This window comes from Maylandia zebra, linkage group LG19, assembly GCF_041146795.1.
Source record: "Maylandia zebra isolate NMK-2024a linkage group LG19, Mzebra_GT3a, whole genome shotgun sequence".
Classification (NCBI taxonomy): domain Eukaryota; kingdom Metazoa; phylum Chordata; class Actinopteri; order Cichliformes; family Cichlidae; genus Maylandia; species Maylandia zebra.
This window is the reverse complement of record NC_135185.1, coordinates 28,484,365-28,506,639: the sequence shown is the minus strand read 5'-3', so window position 1 is coordinate 28,506,639 and position 22,275 is coordinate 28,484,365. Positions and strand designations below refer to the sequence as shown.

Here is a 22,275-nt window from a genome sequence, read left to right as displayed (position 1 = left end):
AGCTCGTCATTCCAAGTCTCTCATTCTAAGTGTTAGCACCTTAAACTTAGCTGTTGTGTCACACAGAAACACGACTTCATCTTATGAACGTCAACTCATCAGTAAAGTGGCTTTGGAGAAGTTTTACACCAAGGTACATTTATTTTTCTTATTCTTGTAATTAAATACATACTGTGAGTGCAAATAGTTAAAGAGTCCAGGGTCTAAAGAACTACAGAGTATAGTTGAACATAGTACAAAGTTGGACAGTTATTCAAACAAGCTAAATATCACCAGATACTCCTTGTCTTCATAAGTTGTACAATAGTACCTAAAACATGAGCGTGGGTATTGTTCCTTATGGTTATACAAAAGCAAAAACCCTACAATTACCACATCTAAGACGCATATCGTTAAATTATTTTGTGCTTGGAAACACCAAAAGGAAATCATTTTGGATATTTATATATATTGACATATACTGAGAGAAGCCCCATCTGCTAACTCAGAAACATGAAGCGGTATTCAACATTGGCAGCAGAGCACGTCTGTGGGCGTTTAGCCATTTTGTGCCAAACCGTACAGTTTGTGGTAAGCACTGCAAAGCAAAAAATGTAGCGTGACTTTTAAAAACTGCACAAAAGATATCAAATATTATTTACCCAAGGCTCGACTTCATGCACTTCATAATAAGCAACACAAAAAAAGTCAGTTTCTTTTTTTGTCTTCGAGTTGTGTACTTGTCTACCTAGAAACAGGATTATGTGCATACGTGTGACTGTTTGTGTGTGTGTTAGTGATTAGACTGCTATAGACAAGGTGAAGGCTTCTCCAGTGGATGCTTTTAGAGAACACCAAGATGACATAGCACTACGCCCCACAGATGACGACCAGGCTCTTTAACGGTGGGCCTGACTCCGAGCTGGACTGGACTGTCAGCTTCTCGGCGAGACACGTGGGTCTACTCCTCCTTCCTCTTGGCTCCAGGGATCTTTGCCTGGATCCTTGACAGAGAAAACAGGAATTTAATTTTTATGTTAACAGCAAGATGTTTACGCTGGATTTTATTTTTTTTTAATTTAAGGAGGGCATGACTTTGTGTGTTCTCTTTTTATGGTAGTCAATGGACCCGGCAAGTAGAGTCTGACTAAAATTAGCAACCTGCGTCCAGGAAGTGCATATTTAGGTATGAAAAGCAGTTACAAACCTAAAAACTCCTTGATTTTTGAGGGGTGTTGATGAGTTTATTTAAAGAAACACCCTGGGCATAATGCAAACATCTGTGGCTTTTCATTTCTTCAAAAGTGGCTGGAGAATAGGTAAATTTGCTAAGCAGTTAGAATTAGTATTTTCACATCCCACAGTTTTGATATTTTTATCATTAACAATAGTATCTGATAATTTTAGTTAAATAAAATGTGCAATAGCATCAGCAAACCTATATTTGTTTTTCCTCATTTGCCCATGCCACAGTTTGAGAACCACTGAGTTGCATAAATATATGAAAGATGCCCAGTAGAAGTTCACTTATATACTGGACACTGAGCAACTTTGGAGAAGTCTGACTGTGACCACTGAAAATGGCAGGTACTTCTCCTTCATTTGTTTGCAGTAGACAAACATGAAAGTTGGTAAGTTGTAAACTTTTTCCCCCCCTTTCTTTGGCAAAAAAGTTCCTCAAATAAAATAACTGAATGGCAGCCACTCACTTGCCCACCACAGAGTTGACCTGGGTCCGTATTAGTCCCACGTACTGATCAATTTGTGCCTAAAAACAAAAAAAAGACTTTTTAGAAGTTGAGCAATGTTTTTTCCAAACCTTAGCTGACTTGAGTTGATGTGCATTCCTACCTGATGTTTCTCATAGACCACAGGCAAGGTGAACATGGAGACCACAGCTGCAGAGGCACAGAAAAATAATGGTTAAAGTACTCTGACCTGAAGTGGAAATATGTTAAAAACAGGAAAAAAGTTGTTTCAACAGGAGGCCAAGCACACCCCAACCACTTCCCTTATCTAAGGTAAACTGGAAAAGCAAACACATACATGAAATAGAGCAGTACATGCCTCCAATAAATGCATTTGGTGCTCTCTCATGGTGACTGACATGTCATACTTCTGTTTAGTTCCCAATATATAAGGCTCTGTATTCGGATGATTATTAGGCTTCAGATGGAGTGTGAGTGAGTCAACAGCAGTGCCTGAAAGTCAGGATGAGCTCACCTAGGATGAGCAGTGTCAGGCCGTTGAAGAGAGCGCCTACGTAGGTCAGGAGCCACATCAGAACAGCAAACTGAAACAAAGTGTAGTTAAAGTTAGAGCTAGCAGACTTCTCAGCAGGGCTAAAAAGCAAACAGTGATCTTCTTTTAAATGTGATGCAAACCTTCAAAGAGTCAACCAGATCTTGTACAAGGAACAGCCTGCGGAGCTCCTTCATACAGGTGTTGGTGTAGAGCAGGATTTTGTCAGCATATTTACTAATCTGGTCCTGAGACAGAGCGATTTCCATCTCCAGGTAGGCCCTGGTAACATATACGAGAGCAGAAAAAAGTGATACATGTCCACAGCCATCCATTATGTGAATGTCACTGACTGTTTAATGCAAACTGGTCATTTTCTTCAACTGTTTCCACTCACTTGAAAGGATGTCCCTCATCTGTCTTCTGCACAGCCTGCAGTACAGACTTGTAGATCCTGAAGCTGATGGTGGCCGAGAGGGCAGCCAGGGCTAAGTAAGCTCCGACACTGACCACACTGAACTGGGTCAGGGAGAAGAGGAGCAGAAGCACGCTGCTAAACACGGCCCCTGACTGCTTCACATTCCTCCAGTAGAGCAGATCAATCGCTGGGGAGGGAAGGACAGAACAAAGGTAAACTGTGTTAGGATCCATAACCAGCATTCTTTAGGTTCAATTGGTATCCACAGATGTACGTTTCACAAACTGGATTAGGCTGCAGCGGTCTACACACCACACATTTGGGTCAAATTACTGGAAGCTGTTCACAACCCAGGGTCCTCAGAGAGCTGTCACGTTATCTTGTTTTAACCCAGCTTCATAACCCAGCTTTTCATTAGGTTAGGCAGAATGAAGGTGTCCCAGTGACGGTGTGCCGGTTAAGTTTCTTTACCTCTATATATAGAGCGACCTTTCCAAAGGTAATAACTGACTCTGACTAGTTGAACAAGTGCTTCAATCTGTGTTGCGACACTCCAGGCCGGAGGGCTTCATTGTTATACCTGACGTGTGCTTAAAATCAGGAGCATCTGGTTGGGTCTCATATGTATACAAACATACATACCATCGGGCACGTTACACTCCAGGTACACCTGCACTGCCTGCTCACAGTGCAGAATTAATGATTGACCTATAGCTCATTGAACGCAGCAGCAGAAATAGAAGCACTATCAGCAGTTCACAGATTATGGCTCAATGTGATCTGGTCAGAGCAGCAGCTCTGGATCATGATGAAGGATGACGATGCATCAGGATCTCATTAATGCAGCAAAACATAATGATTCCTGTGAAGCACGCTCCCTCATACAGGAAGAAATATTTTGGATATACACATACCCCCAGGCTGTCATGTGTCTTGCTGCACTGGTTTCCTTCTGTTCTTCTTTGGGTGGTGGGCCCTGTAATTTAAAGCCACTAGCAAAGCAAAGTGATAACTGAGGATTAGCTCAGTGTACCATTACAGCTCCAGCAGCCGACGGGTCCTCCTCTGGCAGTCGGCTGGAAACATGGGCTTGTTTCCATGAGAACTGTCGGCTGCTCCTTTCACCTCTGCTGAACCGGCTGCCCCTCCACTCCAAGCACACCGCTACCACTGCGAGCCAGACAGAACCACTATAGTACGGACGCCATTAAATCCTTGATGACATGCAGGGAGAACTGTTTAATGTAAGGTATTGTGCCCACGAAGAACAGAAGATCGCTGCTGGGGTTTCTTGGGTGTCTTCCTCTGTGCTGTCCGCCTGCCTGCCTGCTCGCTCTAATTTTAGCTGTGGAGCTGTGAGCAGCATAGTGATGACGGCCATCTTTACTCTCCACTAAAAGGCATCTGTAGATGCCAAAGAGGGAGGCTAAACCTGGATGTGAAAGAACAACGATTGTCACTGAGTGAGTCTCGGCTCCGTCACACACTGTTCCCACACTGTGAAACAGCATGTCTTGTCTTCTTAGTAACTAAAATACATTACAAAAATGCTCAAGACCTATCCCAAACAACACCACCACTGTGAAATCAAAGACTCATTCATTGTCACAGCAGCTGCACATGGACCACTCCCCATTCGATCCATTGTTGCTGGCACGGCTCTCCATGTGGCTACTGATTTGAACGGAGATGCTCACATTCAATACACACAAAGACACACACACGGGCAGGCACAGGTAGCGCAGACAAATCAACAACAGACATTTCTGCTCGGGTGACAGGTGTTGACAAGGCAACAGCGACTGAGGTCTGTGATGCGCCGCACAGATGGCACGCAGACTGAAAAGCTTTAGCTGCAGCAGAAGCGAGTACTGACCTGCGGCTCCCATGGCTGAACAGGGAAAGAGGCAGTTGCTTTATCCACGGACAAAAGGAGAGCGGTGAAAGGGGAGTCCCCCCCCTGCACAGGAGGGGAGGGGCTACAGCCACACCAGCAAATCAGCATTCGCCTGAGCAGGAATGGGGGCTGAGGGATGGAGAGGGACGTGTATGGGGTGCGGTTGCCAAAGAACCACATTGCAATCCAGCACACACACACACACACACACATGCAAACACACACTCGTTCTCTGTTGGAGTGCTTTTATGCTCAGACTTTAAGCGCAGACTAGCTGAGATGAGACAAAGAACGTCAACCAGCCACTAATTTAAAAGTCAGCACATCAGAGTGGAAGAACCAAAAGACTTAAAACTGCACGATTTGACTTACGACAGCTAATAATCTTCCTAGACTGCTCCATTAAAACGCTTTGGTGGCATGGCGCTGCTGAGCACCTGCCTGATGCAGTTACCATAGTTACCATGCTCCATTTTCTCCCCACCGTTCAGTGAGAGATGGAGAGACAGGAAGGGAGGGGAAAGAACGTTCCTTTGGGAACAGAGAGAGATTCATTTTCTCCGAATCTGGGGAGACATCGGCACATAATGTGTCTTTGCACCCGACATATGAACAGCCACTCCCTTTATTGTGGAGCACAAAAGGACAATAGCAGGTTAAATAGAAGGCTTATGGGTGGACAAGGCTGTGTCAGTGTATAATGAAGAGAAGTGAGTGTTTAAAAGGCTTATACATTATAAGTCGACAGTTAACAACCACATCACGAGCAAAATTAGTGTTTGAATTCATATTGATCAAAAGACATTGTGTCTCTTAAGACGCTAAAGCTTCGGCTCCTACACATTTTTTTTTGAATGGGTGAATGAGAAACTTTAAGTGGTCTGTAGAACCACAAGTGCAGCCCATTCACCAAAAGCCTGTTTAACAGCTTAGTCTGATATTCATATAAAGGAAACCCTTAGGTATGATAGCACGATGTAAATCCCAAGTACAGCGATGACGGGGGGAAGCTGATTGAATGTACACAGGAAGCACAAATGCTGCCTGACAGCCCAGTCTGATGATATAATTATTTGCTCTGATATTGAACACAAACACTGAGCAAAAAAGAACAAAACAGAAAATGATTAACACCAGTGCCAATAATTTGATTTCCCATCCCCCTTTTTCTGTAGTGGAACTAGTTTAGCCTGACCTCATTAAATCACTGAAGACATCCTGGTGGCCTGAAATGAGCCATCAGCCAGATGGAAAAAACATGCAACAAGACTTCTGTTGCAACCATCTTTCACAGCCGAGAGTCGGGAAAGATTTGGACCACGGCCACTGTGATTTGGACTTGGGGATGGTACCTCATCATGATCATTATTATTCTCTAATATTGGTTAATATATTAATGCTATATTAACACAGCTCAATGACAACTTAAGACTGTTAAAACTATCTGAAAGCAGACACACCCACACCCATATATGTATATATATATATATATGCACTGTGTTCATATCAAACAAGACCAACATATCAAAGAGTGAGGTTTGAACTAATAGCTCAGACTTCAGATTGCGCTGACTCTCAGTTTTAGATATTTTTTTTCTACTCTTATGATGAGAAAAACAGGGGATGGGATCTTTCTGATGTGGTCATGTCAGAGTCATATCAAACCCCACACATCTGCTGTCCAAACCTTCGAACTGTGAGGGGCATTCAATCACAAGGAAGTTGGCTTGAAAGGTGAGCTAAGGGGCTGCACTGAGGCCCAGTGTAAGATTAAAAAAAGATTATTATAATATTTGAAAAGCTAATACAGTCTTGACAGTTGGTTTTAGAGCTGCCACTAGTGTTCTTAATTTTAAAAACTCTGTGACTTTATAAAGTTAAATTCTCCAGGTGGCAGCAGATAGAAAAGCATCCGCAGTGGAGAAAATATATTTTGGCCAACAGTGTGCAATAGAAAACCCATAAGCTGTTTTGTATACCTGTCATTTTTTATTATTTTGATTACATCATGTATCCATGACTCACCCCTGGACAAGCCTACATCATAGTTTGATCAACCCTGATGAGTTTGGTGGCAGTGAATCAGTATTTTGTATGGCAATGAGAATGACTACACAAAAATGCCTACAGCTTCAAAATGATGATGCACAGGCATTTAAAAGGAGAAGATAAATCAGCTCACTTTCATCCTTTGTTGTGCTGACTGCGGTGACTTAATTTGATGCGATCTTGATGCTGTGTATCGTTCGCATCAGGCTATAATGTTACACAGCCTGGGGTATCGATGTAGATCAAATTAAATGTATAATGACTCAGCACATTAATAACAAATAGGATGTTTTTGTCATCCTGAATCAGATACTGTTATGGTCTCTGCTGTGATACAATAAACAGACCAGTCTGTCATGTTTCTATGGCTTAACTAGACCTAAAAAGACGACAGATAATGAACCACAATCGGCGTGGAGGAAAAGACGCCATTTTCTCTCTCGGCCCCCTCTGTAAGCTCTTCCTTGCTGTTGGCACAGACGGCCGGAGGATGCTCTTCTCCGGCCCAGTCTCTGCAAGGTGCCATGGCGGCCAGAGAGAAAGGGCTGATGTAATGGGACTGGGTGCGCCCTGGTTACCATGGAGACAGTCTGTCAGTGCCATTCGGATGCTGTGACTGCCTCGTTGCACAAAACAGAGCATCCGCCATAATAAACCAGCTTCCCTACACAGTCGCAAAGCGGGGAGGGTGATTACAGCAATATGCCTTGGTTCATGACACTAGCATCCATATTACCATGCACCCAAAACAGATGGCTCCCAGCACACTGATGAGGATACAGTTATTTTCCAAAACACCAAGCAGCGTCTCTCACCCCCCTCCCCCTCCCTTTGTTTTCCTTTTTTTTGTGAGATGCACAGACATGAAACAAGAAACGATCCGTCATAAGGGCGTGTCCGTGAGAAAGGTGGAACAGCAAACGGCACAGTTTGAATCCCGTACGCTTACAGCTAATATGTAACATGCAAACCACACATGCAAGGGTGACACACATGAATGTTTAACCTACATGCAGAAATAACCATGTTACCCCTCCACGGCCACAATGTATGCACAGACAATAAATGAGCAAATCACAGTAAACACGTCAGTACCCTGGCCTTTCCAACTGCTCCAGGAGCATTCCTTCTTGGTCACGTCTGCAGCTCCCTGCATGCTGGTGATCAGTTTCTGTCCCTGTTCTCTCTCTCTCTTGATTTTCTCTTTCTGCTCTCCGTTTTCTTCTTTGCCTAGCTCTTCGGTCGCACCGACTCACTCACTCATCCCAGAAAGGCATGAATAGTCGAAAAAGGATGCGAGAGAGAGGCTGAGACGACAGAGAGGGAGGAAGGGAGGGAGGAAAGGTTTCCAAGGTGCTGCCGGCGCACGGAGCACAAAGACTGATGCTTGTGGAGCGGTGCTGGCTAGAAACAGAAGGAGAAGGGAAAGTGCGTATGTGCCTGTCTGTGTGGAGGGAATGGAGTGGAGGGGGGTAAATTGTAAACACCACACCACAGTTTCTGCTGCAGCAAATCATCCATGCAATGATTAAGAGCCCGGGGGGTTTGGGGGGTGGTGACAATCGAAGCTTCTTTCCTTTCACAATAAAAGTCCTAACAGAGCATCTAATTTGTAATAGTGGGGGTAAAAGCAACGGAAGGGTTAGGTGGATGCAGGGTCACGTGGTGTTTAGAAAGCTGCTTTTGTCGTAGCTCCAGTGTGGCATCATATGTATTTGAATCATTTGCAATATGCGCATTAAATATAGCACATACCACATGCTGTGCAGCCTTAAATAAAGAAGAAAAAAGGGAATTCTATAGTCTGATGTCATGCTGCACACCAGACAGGATGCAATGGAATATTTTATGAGCATTGAAAAATATGGCAACCATCCAGATTCGTTATTCTGTATTTGCACATGACACAATTTATGATTGTAGCCATAGATTAAAATAGCCTTTTCCAATATGACTCACTGGCAAATTAAGAGGCAAAGTGCTTGTTCTTAATAATTCATAACAAGAGACACTGTGCATTTACAGCACAATGCTCCTTGCTTAGTGCCTTCGGGATGTTTGTGTGTTATGGTTTCCTCTCCAGAACACATTTGTAATGCAAATGAAGCTGGAAAATGTGACAGAAAAAAGCAAAGTTGGATGTGTAAAAATGCAACTTAAAGAGCACAGTCATTGTGTGGTGTCAACGTTGAACAGAAAACAATGTGCTAATACCAGTTTTCAATCCCATCAAAGCTGCCAGTCCTGTCCCCTCAGTCCTCCTCCCCTCCACCCGCTGACAGCCACACCTCACACCTTCTGCTTCCTCTACAAGCTTGACGGGCCTTCATGCCAATACCCATGGAGAGGAAATGAAAAAGCTAACCTGGTCCCCCATCGCTGTTGCTATGGCAACTGGTATGGAAGTGCATGGACTGATGCAAACAAAATCTTCTCCCCTTCAACACAGCCTAACATAACAAAGGTGCACTATGCCCTCTAGTGGTGGAGATAAAAAAAAGACCTGACCTGCTTTTTACTAGCATTTCCAGAACCTTCTTCTAGCCTCAGTAAACAAAGTAAAACAAATGCATTCAGCTGTTATGAAATGTGTCAGTTTACATTTTAAACATGCAGCTATTCACCTGATTCAACCAGGGTGTCGGTACAACCCATGCTTTCTTAGAGGCCACAGAGGAACCAACGCAGACAAAAAAAAATCTAAATCAGAGGTTATTTTATTTGCTCTACAAACATGGGGGATTCAAGAGGATTCCTTCAAAGCTCTTAAGTAAGAGAGTGCCCCAGTTTTGACATCACAGGATTATGTAAACCCGCTGTTTACACTGACAGCCAGAACAGCCAATAGAAATCAAAATAGCCCTGCTGAGATCAAAAGGTGCAGGCTATCCAGCATTAACTGCTCACTGTGAGTGGCATGTCTGACTTATCTAATCTCAGGGGGCTGAAGGCTGATGTGTGAAGCCAGATGTTGTCAAGATGCTGGAAGCCCTCCACCCCCTCCTGCACATTTGTAATTCTTATCATTTGCATCATTAGAGTCACAGGCCTGAAACTGTAGCTGATTTTCAGTTGCCTTGCATTTTAAAGCACCATATCCTTTCTCTGTTTTTCCTTCTATACACCACCAGGGGGAACCAATTGTGGGGATAGTGCAAGACAAGCCTTCCCACCCACTCCTTGTACAGAGATAAACACTGAGCAGCTATTTCACGGCCTTGTCAACAAATCATTGCCAAAACACGCAGTCCATTAAGTAGCTTCTATGATAAACACCAGCAGATAAATTAGTACTTGTTCCATGAGCTGACAGCTAGTATTTAAGATGGGAGCACAGCAACAAATAAAAGATCACAAATAAGTTATAAGTTTGTGTGTAAACCTAAGAAGATATAACAGCAACAGTTTTAGGACTCACCTTTTTGTTTATCAAAGCCCTCCAGGAAAGTTGATGCAATAGGCTTTCCCAGGTCTTCTTTGCCCTCGCTGGTGATTTTGTGCATGTCTTCCTGGTGGGGCTTTTCTGATCGCACCTCGGGAGGCACGGCCGCAGTTGGGGGCTTTGGTTTGCTAGGGCGATCCTCCTCCTTTTTCACTGGGCTCTTGATCTTTTCTGAAACCAGGGGCTCAACGGGCGCCCCCTCAGTGGTACTGCGGGGAGGGACAGTGGTGGGAACCAGGGGGGAGGGAGGGCTGACTCCCTGTTTGGGGCCACTGAAGCCTTGCTCTCTCTTTGGGCTTTCTTCGGACGCAGACTCAATGAAGAGATCACTGTCAAGCTCTGCCTCCCTCTCTTCCCTCAGTATGCTGTAAGCTGTGGGTGGAGCGTGACTGCCAGCGAGGCCTAAACCACCCTTGGCAACTGGGGGACTGTCAAAGGGGTTGTTAGGCTGGCTGAACGTGCCCTTGCTTTTAGGTGGCTGGGCAAATGGGTTGCTACTGGCCTTAGGAGGTTCCTCAGACACCAGCTCAATCTCAGAGTCCCCAGACTCTGCGCTGCTGCCATCATGGTCCCTGCCACTGCCCTTTGTGCCTGGGCTGCTTTTGGAAACTGCATCAGACTTGAATATGTCATGAGAGGGGAAATCTTTTTCTGCTCACAAAAAAATCCAGAGAAAAGAAGGCATTAGTGTCTTCCTTGCAAATCTGGACACACAGTATGTGCATACATGACTTAAAGCTAGATTACATAACTTTTGAAAGAATAAATAAAACTCTTTTCTTTTAGCAAATAAAGTCTGTCTACAAGTGCTAAATGTTAGCATTTTCTCCTATTAATATGGTAATTTGCACACCCCAGCCACAGAGAAAAAACTTAACCTGTAATTCTAATGTGTGTGTGTGTGTGTGTGTGTGTGTATTGATGCTGATATACCAAGCTACAGACTTTTATCCATGTAGTGCACAGGTGAAAGGTGTTTGTGTGTGACTATGTGCTTTGCCTACTTGTTGGTGAAGCACTGGGAGTGGAGGCTGGGCTGTCGTCCTCTGGCTCTGACAGCGTGACAGTGGGGACCCCCTGTATGCCCACACTGAGGACGCTTTCACGTTCAGACGCATTGACTGAGGGGGGGTGTGGCGTCGGCTCTGCCTTAGTAGTTGTTGGCTGGGACTCGGTCAAAGTGATCTTCACCGGGCTGGCCGTCTGTGGCGTGTCGCCTAGGTTTCGGTAGGAACGGTAGTCTCCCAGCTCCTCATCAGATGGCTCCTCAACATAGGGGAAAGAATGCGAGCCCAGTGCCGGACCTAGATTTTCTTCATCCTCATCATCCTCATCTCTTCTGGGATTCTTATCAATGTAGCTGCCCAATAAGTCATGTCCAGCTGAGCCTTTGTCCAGCAGGTTGTGCAGAGCCCCCTGTTGCTGGTCAGGGCGCTCGTCGCCGTGGCTGATGTCCATGTAGTTGTAGGATTCTGTCTTATCTGAGCCCAGCAGAGATTTTGCTGCATCACTAGCTTGGCTGGAAGTCATCTTGGAGCTGAAGCTGTAGGTGTCACTTGAGAAGTGATCCAAGGAAGAAGAACCTGAAGCGTGGCTAGAGGGCTTCAGGTCGTCAGACAGGTAGGAGGCTTCCTGGCCCGTTGTGAAGGTCTGATTGGACAGCAGGGAAGTGTAGACATCACCATCATCATTCATAGGCTTCCTGAACAGGCCAGACATGGGATCATCTACAAAAACAACCAGACAGACAGAAAGCAAGAGTGAGAGAGAGGCATGAAACTTAGGTGACAGATAAGTGTCACACAGAATCAAACCAGCCTGTGCCTGAGCAGTCTGATTAATGAAAACATCCAGTTAAACAAGGCTGCGCTTCAGCTGGATCTGCTGCCAAAAAGAGGGGCTGTGAAAGCAGCACAGTCAGACTGGGTGCCTGTCTGTGCAGATCAGGAGGGATGCGGTAACAGAGCGTACTTGTACCCGACGAGGGACAAAGGGGGATTGTTCAGGCTCCCCCAAAAAACACAGTGTCGGAGCCAAAGTCTGTTCTAAATCATGCCAGCAAAGGGTATTCTGTAATCACATTTCTACTCTGTAATCACCAGTTCTCCATCTTCACAAAATAGTGTCATCAAAATGAGCTTATGCACACATGCTAATGATGCAGCACAGGAACGGTGAGGACCAGGCAGGAAAATAACCAGTCTCACATAATGCAAACTGAAGTGGTAAACAGGTGATTGCTGGCAGGTGTGAGGACTACTCCCTGCCGTCTTTCTGGACTGTGCTGTGTGTCCCTTTGTGGACTGGGCTGATTTATCCACTTCTGTGGTGAGCTGAAAGGTTTTCATCAGTTGCTTCTAGTCACTGTAATGTATATTAAGACTGATCCATGAAGATATGGATAAGCAGTAACAATACAGAGGTATGTCCTGACGGGCAACTTCTGCTTATATTAGGATTATTTAATTTAGTATTTTAGCCTCCCATTACAGGAGTGTAGTCCTGTCCTCTATTTCTACTGCTTAAGCAGGTGAGTCAGTTCAAGTCAGACATGAGCTGTAGTTGGAGTTGACTCACTTTATAAATTTGAATGTCCATGCTTCATTAATGCGGTGTTTTAGTTTATATTGTAATGAAGTTTGCTTACTGATAGGATACTCCCAGTGCTAAAGCAGTGGCTTGTTGGCTTCCCACAACCATGATGTTTTTCACGTATTTTAATATTCCATAAATGTTTTAAATATTTTTTTAATAATTTAATTTAATATGGTTTTAATAAACACCCATAACAATGACACATAATGTCACATAAAACAGGAAGGAATGTCAGAACATTAAGAATCAGGAGCAAAGGTCAAGTCAAGTATTTCCATTTCCTGACTTTAATTTCAATTCAGTTTTATTTTTATAGCGCCAAATGACAACAGTTGCCTTAAGGTAGGACGAAGACCAACAATCAAATGTCCTACTATTAGCAGCACGTGGTGGCAGTAGGAAGGAAGAAGATCCTTTTTTTCCCCTCCAGCAGAACCAGGCTCAGGGAAGGGCAGGGGACGGGGCAAAACTTTTAATAAATTTGGATCAACTGAAGAATTCATGTCAAACTTCCCAGTCTAAGTTGACAAAGAGTCCCACTTCATATAAAACTGCAACATTTTTATCTCATCCTCCTGTCACACATATTGAGACAATGTCCGACATTTTTATTGGTTCTACTTTATAAAAGTAAACATGGCTGAAAGAGACACATCTGCAGGTCTATGGGTACATCCCTAACCAAACATGTCTGGATAGTTTGTGTATTTCTTCAGTTTCAGCCTACCCTTTTTTAGTATTGTTCCACTTTGTCCCACACATGCCTACTCTTTGCCCCACATTTAGTTTGTTGGAATCTGTTCACCCTATACCAGTTTTAGTTGTGCAACATGTGTATAAAATGAACATCAGCAATCACAGTAGTCCCACAAAAATACAAACTATATACCATATAATGTTAATATTTGTATTATGCTGTGTACAAATCAGAGTTTATGCTTCCACAAATCCAGCTCCTCCCCCCTGCTCTCCAGCCTTGCTTCTCCCAGGGCAGCGGTGAGGCTATAAATAGGCTGGATCCAGCTGCTGGGCTGGATGAGGGGGTAAGATTTTAAATAGCAGCCTTCGGGTTAGCTCTGGAGGATGCAGACTGACTGACAGAAGACCCAACAGGTCAGGACGTCCCGTCCCTCCCTTTGCTTCCTCTGAAAAGCCCCGCCACCCTTTCCTTCGGCTGTCCTTCCAACTGCTGCTTCCTCAGTCATTAACAATAGATCATACCGCAGTACAGGGACATAAACACTACACACACAAACTGAGATACAGGGGAAAGCGTGATGTGGCACGGAAGGAAAGCAAAGCAGGTCAACACGTTTTTCAATAGGTTGCTGTTGAGCCATATTCAGCTCAGTAACATGAATGCCCTTGATGTACTGCTAAAGTGAAGCAACATGTAATCCTCTTAGTCCACTACTATGGTATAGGTCCCATCAATCGTCCCACAGGCAACAGCATCATAATCTTAACACTCACTGATTCACTGTACAAATGCTGTGCAGTGGGAAGCACTTAAAGCCACTAAAAACTGTGAAGCAAGGTCATCTCCCAAACTGGGAACTGCTCATGCTCCTGTTGATTGTAGGCAACACCCCCACTGCTTCCATCTATATCAAGCATTTTTACATAACAACACAGGAAATACAGTTCAACAGCACGTTCAACAATTAAGAGGCACGATTTCTGTCTTTAACCGCCATGAGAGCAGCTGCTCTGAGCAGCCGCTTGACAAACTTGGTGGAGATTGAGGGCATTTTGAATCTGCTGATCTGATATAGCACCCAGACAATGGGAAAAAAAACCCATAAGGCTGAAACGAATGCCTTACTGCAGTTGGGACAGGATTGGAAAAGACAACAGAGGAATTCTCAGCTCACACAACATAATCATGTCACTGAAAGGATGGCGCAGTGCTGTGAATGGGCAGTCCCTTTGTTGTCCTCTGTGCAGCCAGTGCAGCTCTGAAACTAATGCAGCCTGACAATCTGTGCTACACCAAGGCATGGGCTCCTAATTATCAGGCAACACACAAATGTGAGCACAGATATCAAAAGGGTTTGGAGTTGCAACATGAATATATTAGCACTGGAAATAAAGGTGCACTGAGCCGCCTATATGGCAGTCATTCAGTGTGCAATAAAAACGAAAAAGCATTAAAAAAGAAACTTTGAAAATGAGGAGATGCAAAAAGAAATGTCGCTTTCCCCCCCCACAAAGCATGCCTACAGACTCGAGCATCATGGTGCCTCACTCCTTGCAGGCAGCAGTGCAGGAAAGAGTCAAAAGGCATGCTGCTGATTCCATGATCCGTAGAACAAGCTGGACTGACATTCTGGCATAAGTCTGTCTGTCTGCACTGTCCGAGCACACAGAGACCCTCAATAGTCCCAGTCATACAGTTAGTTTCATAAGCCTTTGGATGATGACTTTTTGGGGGGAATTTATGCCTCTGTACGGCCCACAGGATTTGAGATTTAAAAACTAAATCAAGAGGTGATTGGAGATGGAGTTTCACCTGTAATTCAAGTGCTTTAACTAAAGTACTGGATTAACTGCTTAGGAATTACAATTGTCAAATTAAGCAGGAACTTATATTTGGCATCACTGGAACTCTCAATATGAGGTCCAAAGAGATGTGGATGCAAATGAATGCAAATACAAATCGTATACAACAAGATGAAAACTGGTTATACTCAAGAAGAAGGAGGCCAGATTAGAGTTTGCAAGAAAACACCTAAAAGAGAGAATTTGTTTTCAGATGGAACCAAGATTAACTTCTACCTTAATAATGGGAGCAGAATTGTATGGAAAAAACTGAGAGACAGCCCATAATCTGGAGCATACCATCTGTCATGGTGGAGATAATGTTATGGTATGGACATGTATGGCTGCCAGTGTAACCGGGTCACTAATGTTTATTGATGACGTGACTGCTGATAAGAGGCAGTAGGATGAATTATGAAGTGTGTAGGGCTGTGCTCTCTGCTCAAATTCAGCCTAATGCTGCAAAACTGATCTGACAGCTCTTCACAGTTCAGATGGATAAATACCCAAAGCATATCGCGGTATAATTTGAAGCATGTGCAGTAATGATATATATTGCGATATATTCTTTTCTTCTGTATAATGTATTTTCCACACTATAAGGCACTTAAAAACTTTGGTAAGCAGCACTGCTTGATGGATTGTCAGAGCATTACGGCTGCCGTAGTGAGGAGCTTCGCGGAGTAATCTGGGCTTCAGGTCCCTAAGTCAAACGAACACTGAGAGTTAAAAACGGTCTAAATTCTTTCATCTTTAATAAAATGATCAGCGTTGCTGCTTTACCAGGTGTAACAATTAAGTTTAACATCCAGGCATCGATGAAAACAGAATTTAATACATTCAACGAAGTTACAAGTTAACAGGAAGTTAGCTCGCTAGTTTCCACCTAAACATGACATACCATGTTCTGAGAGATTTTTGAAACTAATTAAAACGTACAGCTCTGCTACAACTTCCAACATAAATGAAGACAGAAAACTAAACAGCAGTGACGTTTGCAGGGTTACTGAAGTTGGACTACCTGGTATATAATGTTGTGCTACGTGATTGCTAGCGACACAGCTATGTTAGCATAACATTAGCACAGTGAAGCTGGAGGATGAACGCCAACTTTTTTTCCCACTCGATAAAAGTTAACGTGAGGGATTCTGGTGGTCAGGCACAAATGCAATCGCATAGCAGGATGCTATACATGGGCCAAACTTCAGTCAGGAGAACAACTGAGATTATTCATCCATAATACGAGGTTAGTTATTAATATACTGCAACAACATGGGAATAGAACAGCTGCGAGAGAATTCAACATTAATGAATCAATGTTACGGAAGTGGAGGAAGCGCAGTTTTTGGCTTTCCCCATATTTCAAAAGTGCTTCATCTCTTTGCTATGACTGTCGTGCGGCACAATTTGCCGATGATAATGGTTGTAGCCGCTGCGATGCTTTTGACCAAAACAGGTGCAGCTTGATGACATCATCAACATGCGCTATCGCGGTAGAGCGGTATAGTCAAAATCTCTATCGTTGGCCAAATTTATATAGTTTCTATCGTATATCGTTTATATCGCCCACCCCTAAATGAGATATTCTTCATTGACCAAGTCACCTCATCTCAACCCAACAGAATGTTTTTTAGTTACCGAAGACCAAACTTAAGGCAGAGCGACAAGCTTAACAAGGGAGGAAACACAACATGTGGTGATGTGACATCAGCCAGTCATTTACTGAAAAAGAGTTTTATCCAAGCATAAATAACAATCTTTACAGTTAAAAATTTTAGTTTGTTCCATTCATTTTGAACTTCTAAATATTGGGGACTGTGTATCAAACGTCAGTTAGGGCAATACTTTTGAATTATAGCTGACAGTCTACACTTAAAATAATCTTTATTGTTTGAGTTCAAGTGTTGTGGTGTACGGAAGTAAAATCCCAACCCCCCCCCCCCCCAAAAGTGCAGTTCTTCAAAAACATATAGTGTATTTGAGCTTCTCCTTTAGGCATCTCTGACTTCACAGCTCTGTTAGGAATCCATTACTCCACCCATGACCCAATGAGCAATGGTGTTACTTTTCAGGTGTTCTCTTTCACCATATGACCTTGTGGAAATGGCTCTATTACAGTGCTCTTCTTTCAACCCATCTGTGCATTTGGGGCTTGAACTTCCTACAAGTTGTCCTTTCTTTACCGGAAAGACAAAAACTGCACAAAAACATGCTAAACATGGACTATATCCAAAGACATGTGCATGTGTCAAAATCACAAAACATTTAAATAAGCCAAAAGTACATGGAAGTGCATATTATTCACTTGTTTTTATTCTTCTGTTTCCCTTTATTGGGTTTTGTAAGTGTGTTAGCAGAGCACAAGTGGTTTACATGCTGGTAAATTTATTTAACTAACTGGTGGTATTTTATGAAGAAAGTTAAGTATTTGCCTTTTGTGATTGATGTGGATGATTGAAATTATAACTCTAGGGTTCACTATGATTTCCTGGTAGCTGGTATAATAATAGATTTCTAAATTGAGTCTTTTGTATATCAGTGTTTAAATGAAGTTAAAGTTGTAATGGTCTCTGGCTCTAAAAGCTCTGGCTATTACATTTAAGTTCATGTACAAGCAGATGAATACCAATCACTGAGTACCACATTTTAATGATGGTAAAGAAAAAGAAAAAAAGGGGTGCACAAAAACAGCCTATACTGAGAGCTGAGGTCGATAGGAGAGCAGCTGGGCAGATGGATTCAAGTGCTCTGCTGCATTGATCCGAAATGACAAGGGCATACAATTACTGTAAGAAATGTTTGGTGAATCCACCACTGTTTAAAAAAAAATCACTTAAGGCCACCAGGACAATTTTTATTGTTCCAGCAGCCTCTGTCAAAAATAAATCCATTTAGAGGCAGTTTAAATAAAATCTATCCCCATTTAGAATGTAGCTGTTATACAGTGCTTGTCTTCCAGTGTATTGATTCTATCTTTCCTGCTTGGATGAAGCTTTATGGATGAATAGAGAGAATGTGGGAGGATCCAGACCGAGCGTCTGCACACCGCTCTCATCGGGTCAATTTAGCGTGACTTTTAAACAGCAATTCGCTTTTAAAAGTGTGGATGCAGGTAGGAAGGCAAGCTGACAAAGACTACCATAATTTACACGCCCACACACAAAAAAAAACTAATGGTCAATGCTCGTTGTGAGTGCCTTTGTTGATAGTAATTCTAATCCCGAGAGCACTTTCGCACTATGCCCAGGGATTACTCAGGACTCTCTGCTCAGCGCTAGAGAGCTGGTAAGATCAGATACATGGCATCATGTTTCACATGTTGGCTTTGAATTGCCTTCCGGGTGAACACATGGGATCTAAAATGTTGACTTATTGATATAATGAGCGCACTAATGCTTTTATATGGTCCCTCTTCAAAAGAGCTTCTTGAGTTTGGTCTACCACACCTTTATTTGTCCTTATATGCCTCAGCATTAGGTAACAGGTCCAGGAGACTGTAAATCCAGATTACACATTATTAAAACTAGTGCCAACTCAGAAGGACTGCAACCCAGGTTAATTCTTTAAAGCTACAATTTACAGATGTCTCCTAAACGTGTCACACACAGACAAGCTAAAAATTATGGTTGTGAAAAGAGGACTGGCATAAGGATGCATTAATTGAATATAAACATTGCCGTGGAGAGCGTGGCGATTGTGGATGCCACTCCTACACACAGAATGGAGTAGTCAGCAGTCAATATACAGGAAGCATGGGTAACAGACAGCAACTTGCAGCCAGAATATGGGCAATTATGCACTGAACCTCAGGTTCATCAACGCACTCGCTCGGCTCTTCAGCATTGCATCCACCAAGTTTGACTGAGTTATCAAGATTGCTGAAGAAAAGGTGGACAGATGAACTATTATTAAGATATGTAAGGCTCATGCAACAGCAGAAACACTCACAGCTGACCATAAGATACCAAGTTAAAGTTAACCTTAAAGGAAAGTGTTGTCTATCATATTTTTACTCTTTCCCATCACGCCAGCCTTTTGAAACACCAGCCTTGTCATCACAGCTTCACCTCTCTAACCATTAAGCCCCCTTCTTTCTTATTTTATCTTGCATCTTTATCATCTGCTCTGAAAAGACCTTGTACTGCTTACCCCCTCCCCCCTCCCCTTGGGAACAGCTCTCACGGCTAAAAGCACTGTGCTGGCTTATGCAGTCCACTAAGTGCTTTTTCTATCTCAAAGATATGGAAAAGTCCCAGCCAGACATATGCTGTCTCATCCTTGTCACTGATCTGTGCTAAAAGGAGAAAAACGTGAGTCTAATCCACCCATCAGCCACTGGATTGGAGTAGAAAGTTTCTTATGACCGATATGCTTTTTCAGGTTGTGATAAAATGATGCACCAGGAGGAGTTATGAAAAAGTAAAGGCAGTGTCACTGTTTGTGTATCTTATGTGCTCAGTTTTTTTCTTCACTGGCAGAATTCAGGCCCAAGCTATCAGAAACACCATCTGCTACAGAACAACCAAACCCAACTGTTGTGTTCTCGCAGCACATCAGAGCTGGTCAGAGCTCCTTCCGCTCCTTCCTTTTCTCGTGACTCTTGAAACTTTTATAGGATGGGAAACTTTTAGATCAAAGAGGTTATCCGATCCGAGGATAAGGTTCTGCCCTGTGGTGATTTAATACGGCTGAAATCAGCATTATCGGGGTCTGTGGGTACATCAGAGCTGTGAACATGATTTAGAACAGACATGGATTGATTATCTGCAGAAAGATATGGTTTCCAATCTCATTTTGTTCAAAGCCAAAAAAATTCCAACCTCAAAACTATTTTTTCAGCAACGCAGAGAAGAGAAAAAGAAAAGCATGAGTGGACTTTTAGGAGTGAATGTCTTTGACAAAGATCAGACTGGATGATAACATGACTACATAAGAGTGAAACGTCCTCTCTGCCCTGCTAGATGTGATGAGATCTGCACTGTTCCCACCAAGAACATAACTGACAAAGTGGATTACTTCACTGGTATGGATACGGCTCAATGGGAGTCCGAGGAACAGCACAAAGCTATTCTTTTCCTCTTTTAGGAACCAAAACAAAGTGTGTGTGTGTGTGTGTGTTTGTCTGCATGCACCTACCCATGTTTGAGCCTGTCTGGCACAGAATGCCAAAAAGTAGAGCAAGTGCTCTGTTTACGTCTTCTAGAACACGAGGACAAACGCTGACAAGCCAGTTTAAAATGTCACACTGACTTGCTTTAAACGCTTCAGCAGCGTTTCTGTGTGTTTTATGTCAATTTTCCAAGCGGTTTTCCTACTGCACAATTCAGATTTGGATACTGTCATGGACAACTCTGTGCATCAAAGGATTTAAGTCCAATTTAAGCATTCAGCTATGCTGTTGTCCTTAAAGGATTTACCAGTGGCTAGATGTTTTCTTTTCTGTTTTGGAGCAGCTGCTGCAGAAGCAGCAGCAAGTGAAATGTGAAAAACCTGAGCAGCAAGGAAGAAAAACTGGGCAGCTCTTTTTTTTCTTCTTTTTTTTAAAGCACAAGCTCATGAATTTTTCAGTGGATTGGTGAATAAAAGTGCAGGGCTCTAGTTTTGCTCGCCAAGTGAACAGTGAACACTGTTAAGGATTAAAAATAGCAGCTTGAGATGAGCAGTGCTAAGGAGAATGATGACGGATCCAGAACCAAGGTCTGCCTTATCTTATCACAAAGTCCAGCATCCAGCAATGTGATGACATCACTGACACTATCCACGGAGGTGCACACAAAAACTGGGATGCATCATGTAACCCCTCTCTCGCGCATAAATATAAAAGACAGACAACAACTCCCCTAAAGTTCCCAAAACCTTTCCAAACTCATCTAGTTCGTGAGTTCTTATTATTATTATTATTATTATTATCATTATATTAGGTTCTTTCATGTTTATTCATCTATGTTATAAACGTGTCCTCTCTGTTACCCATTCTTTTTTGTATTTTTAGTTTTGTTACTGGACTAATGAAATCTTGTGCTTAGGGATTAAGCTGTTCTCTTTCTATCCAGACACTGGCTTTGTAAGCTAAGGCCTGTAATTTGTAGCCTCACCTTCTCAACAAGCAAATATTTCTAATATAGATGTAGACCTAGCCCACATGTACGAGATGATACAGTAGTTATGGTAATGAACAGGCCATTCAGAGTTCAACAGGCTATTTGGTATTGCCTTTATCCAAGCAGATTCTTGTCTCCTGAGCGGAAAACCACTCGGTCATGAGCTATATGACGTTTCATAACTATAAAGGGCTGTTGCCGAGTTTAGTTTGGAAATATGTCTGCCATTTTTTCCCCTACGGCATCACTGAAGTTGCTTCCTCTTGGCTTTGTTTTTGTTTTCGAGCTCGGAAGTTTTATCCCGGGCTTACAGACAAGCCGTCTGTCGTAACGCTAATTCTCTGATAAATGCTCTCGCCTGCGTCCCTCACACTGTATTTATTCACACCGTAACATCGTCCTGTTACCTTCTGAAAAAGAAGACACGTAACGTGGCTAGACTGATTATAAACTGTCACATATTTAAGCATTTAAGGGCAATAAGTGCAAGCTTTACCTGTAGATGCAGTTTCCATAGCAACGGGAGGCCTTTTCCCGTCGTCCTGGAAAGGATGAAATTGTTGATCCAGGTCGCCCAACGCGTCGCCGCCTCTCGGCTTCAATTCTTCGCGCAGCTCGCCGAAGCGGCTCTGTGTGTTACCAAACAGGCCGTTCCTCTCATAGTCATCCCCAAACCACTTCCCCTCCGAGCCTAGCTCCTCACCGGGCTGCGCAGACATGCCTTTTTCCTGTCGTCGGACAGATGATATTATACTAGCTACACAAAGCTGCTGCCGCTTCTCTCTCTGCCGTAATCGTTTGCGCTAGGATGTGTGACGGAGAAAACCGCGCAACAACAACAACAACAATAGTGCGGCTCCTGGCTGGCGTCTGTCAGCTGAGACCGGGGTTTGTGGACGCCACAGATGAGGCGGTGCAGTCGAGAGCGAGAGCGAGAGGAGAAGGAGAAGGAGTGAGGTTGATTGTTTTAGTTCACTGCTCCGACGCTGACGTCATAGTGTCCGCGAGCCCT

The 22,275-nt window shown here is 43.3% G+C and overlaps 1 protein-coding gene across 3 annotated transcripts; it reads right to left on the bottom strand.

Moving 5' to 3' along the window:
* Positions 1-117: 117 nt before the first annotated feature.
* On the bottom strand, positions 118-22,173 carry rtn1a (reticulon 1a). Of its 3 annotated transcripts, XM_004540567.5 has the most exons (9): positions 21,760-22,173; positions 11,031-11,753; positions 10,003-10,677; positions 2,618-2,825; positions 2,364-2,502; positions 2,203-2,272; positions 1,831-1,877; positions 1,689-1,747; positions 118-983 (listed from the first exon to the last, which is right to left on the bottom strand). In XM_004540567.5, the coding sequence occupies exons 1-9, from the start codon at positions 21,980-21,982 to the stop codon at positions 941-943; spliced, it is 2,187 nt and encodes a 728-aa protein (XP_004540624.2). In that variant the 5' UTR covers positions 21,983-22,173; the 3' UTR covers positions 118-940. The 3 variants fall into 3 exon arrangements, with proteins under 3 accessions (XP_004540624.2, XP_004540626.1, XP_004540627.1); XM_004540569.4 differs by lacking the exons at positions 10,003-10,677; positions 11,031-11,753; positions 21,760-22,173 and adding an exon at positions 7,680-8,077; XM_004540570.3 differs by lacking the exons at positions 10,003-10,677; positions 11,031-11,753; positions 21,760-22,173 and adding an exon at positions 4,515-4,614.
* Between the last annotated feature and the right edge of the window lie 102 nt (positions 22,174-22,275).

Coding starts and splice junctions, on each gene's coding strand:
- rtn1a (XM_004540567.5), bottom strand. CDS start 21,982: ATGTCTGCGCAGCCCGGTGAGGAGCTAGGCTCGGAGGGGAAGTGGTTT. Junction 11,754..21,759: donor TATGGAAACTGCATCTACAG/GTAAAGCTTGCA, acceptor TTGTTTTTGTAG/ATGATCCCATGTCTGGCCTG. Junction 10,678..11,030: donor TCCCAGTGCTTCACCAACAA/GTAGGCAAAGCA, acceptor TTTTGTGAGCAG/AAAAAGATTTCCCCTCTCAT.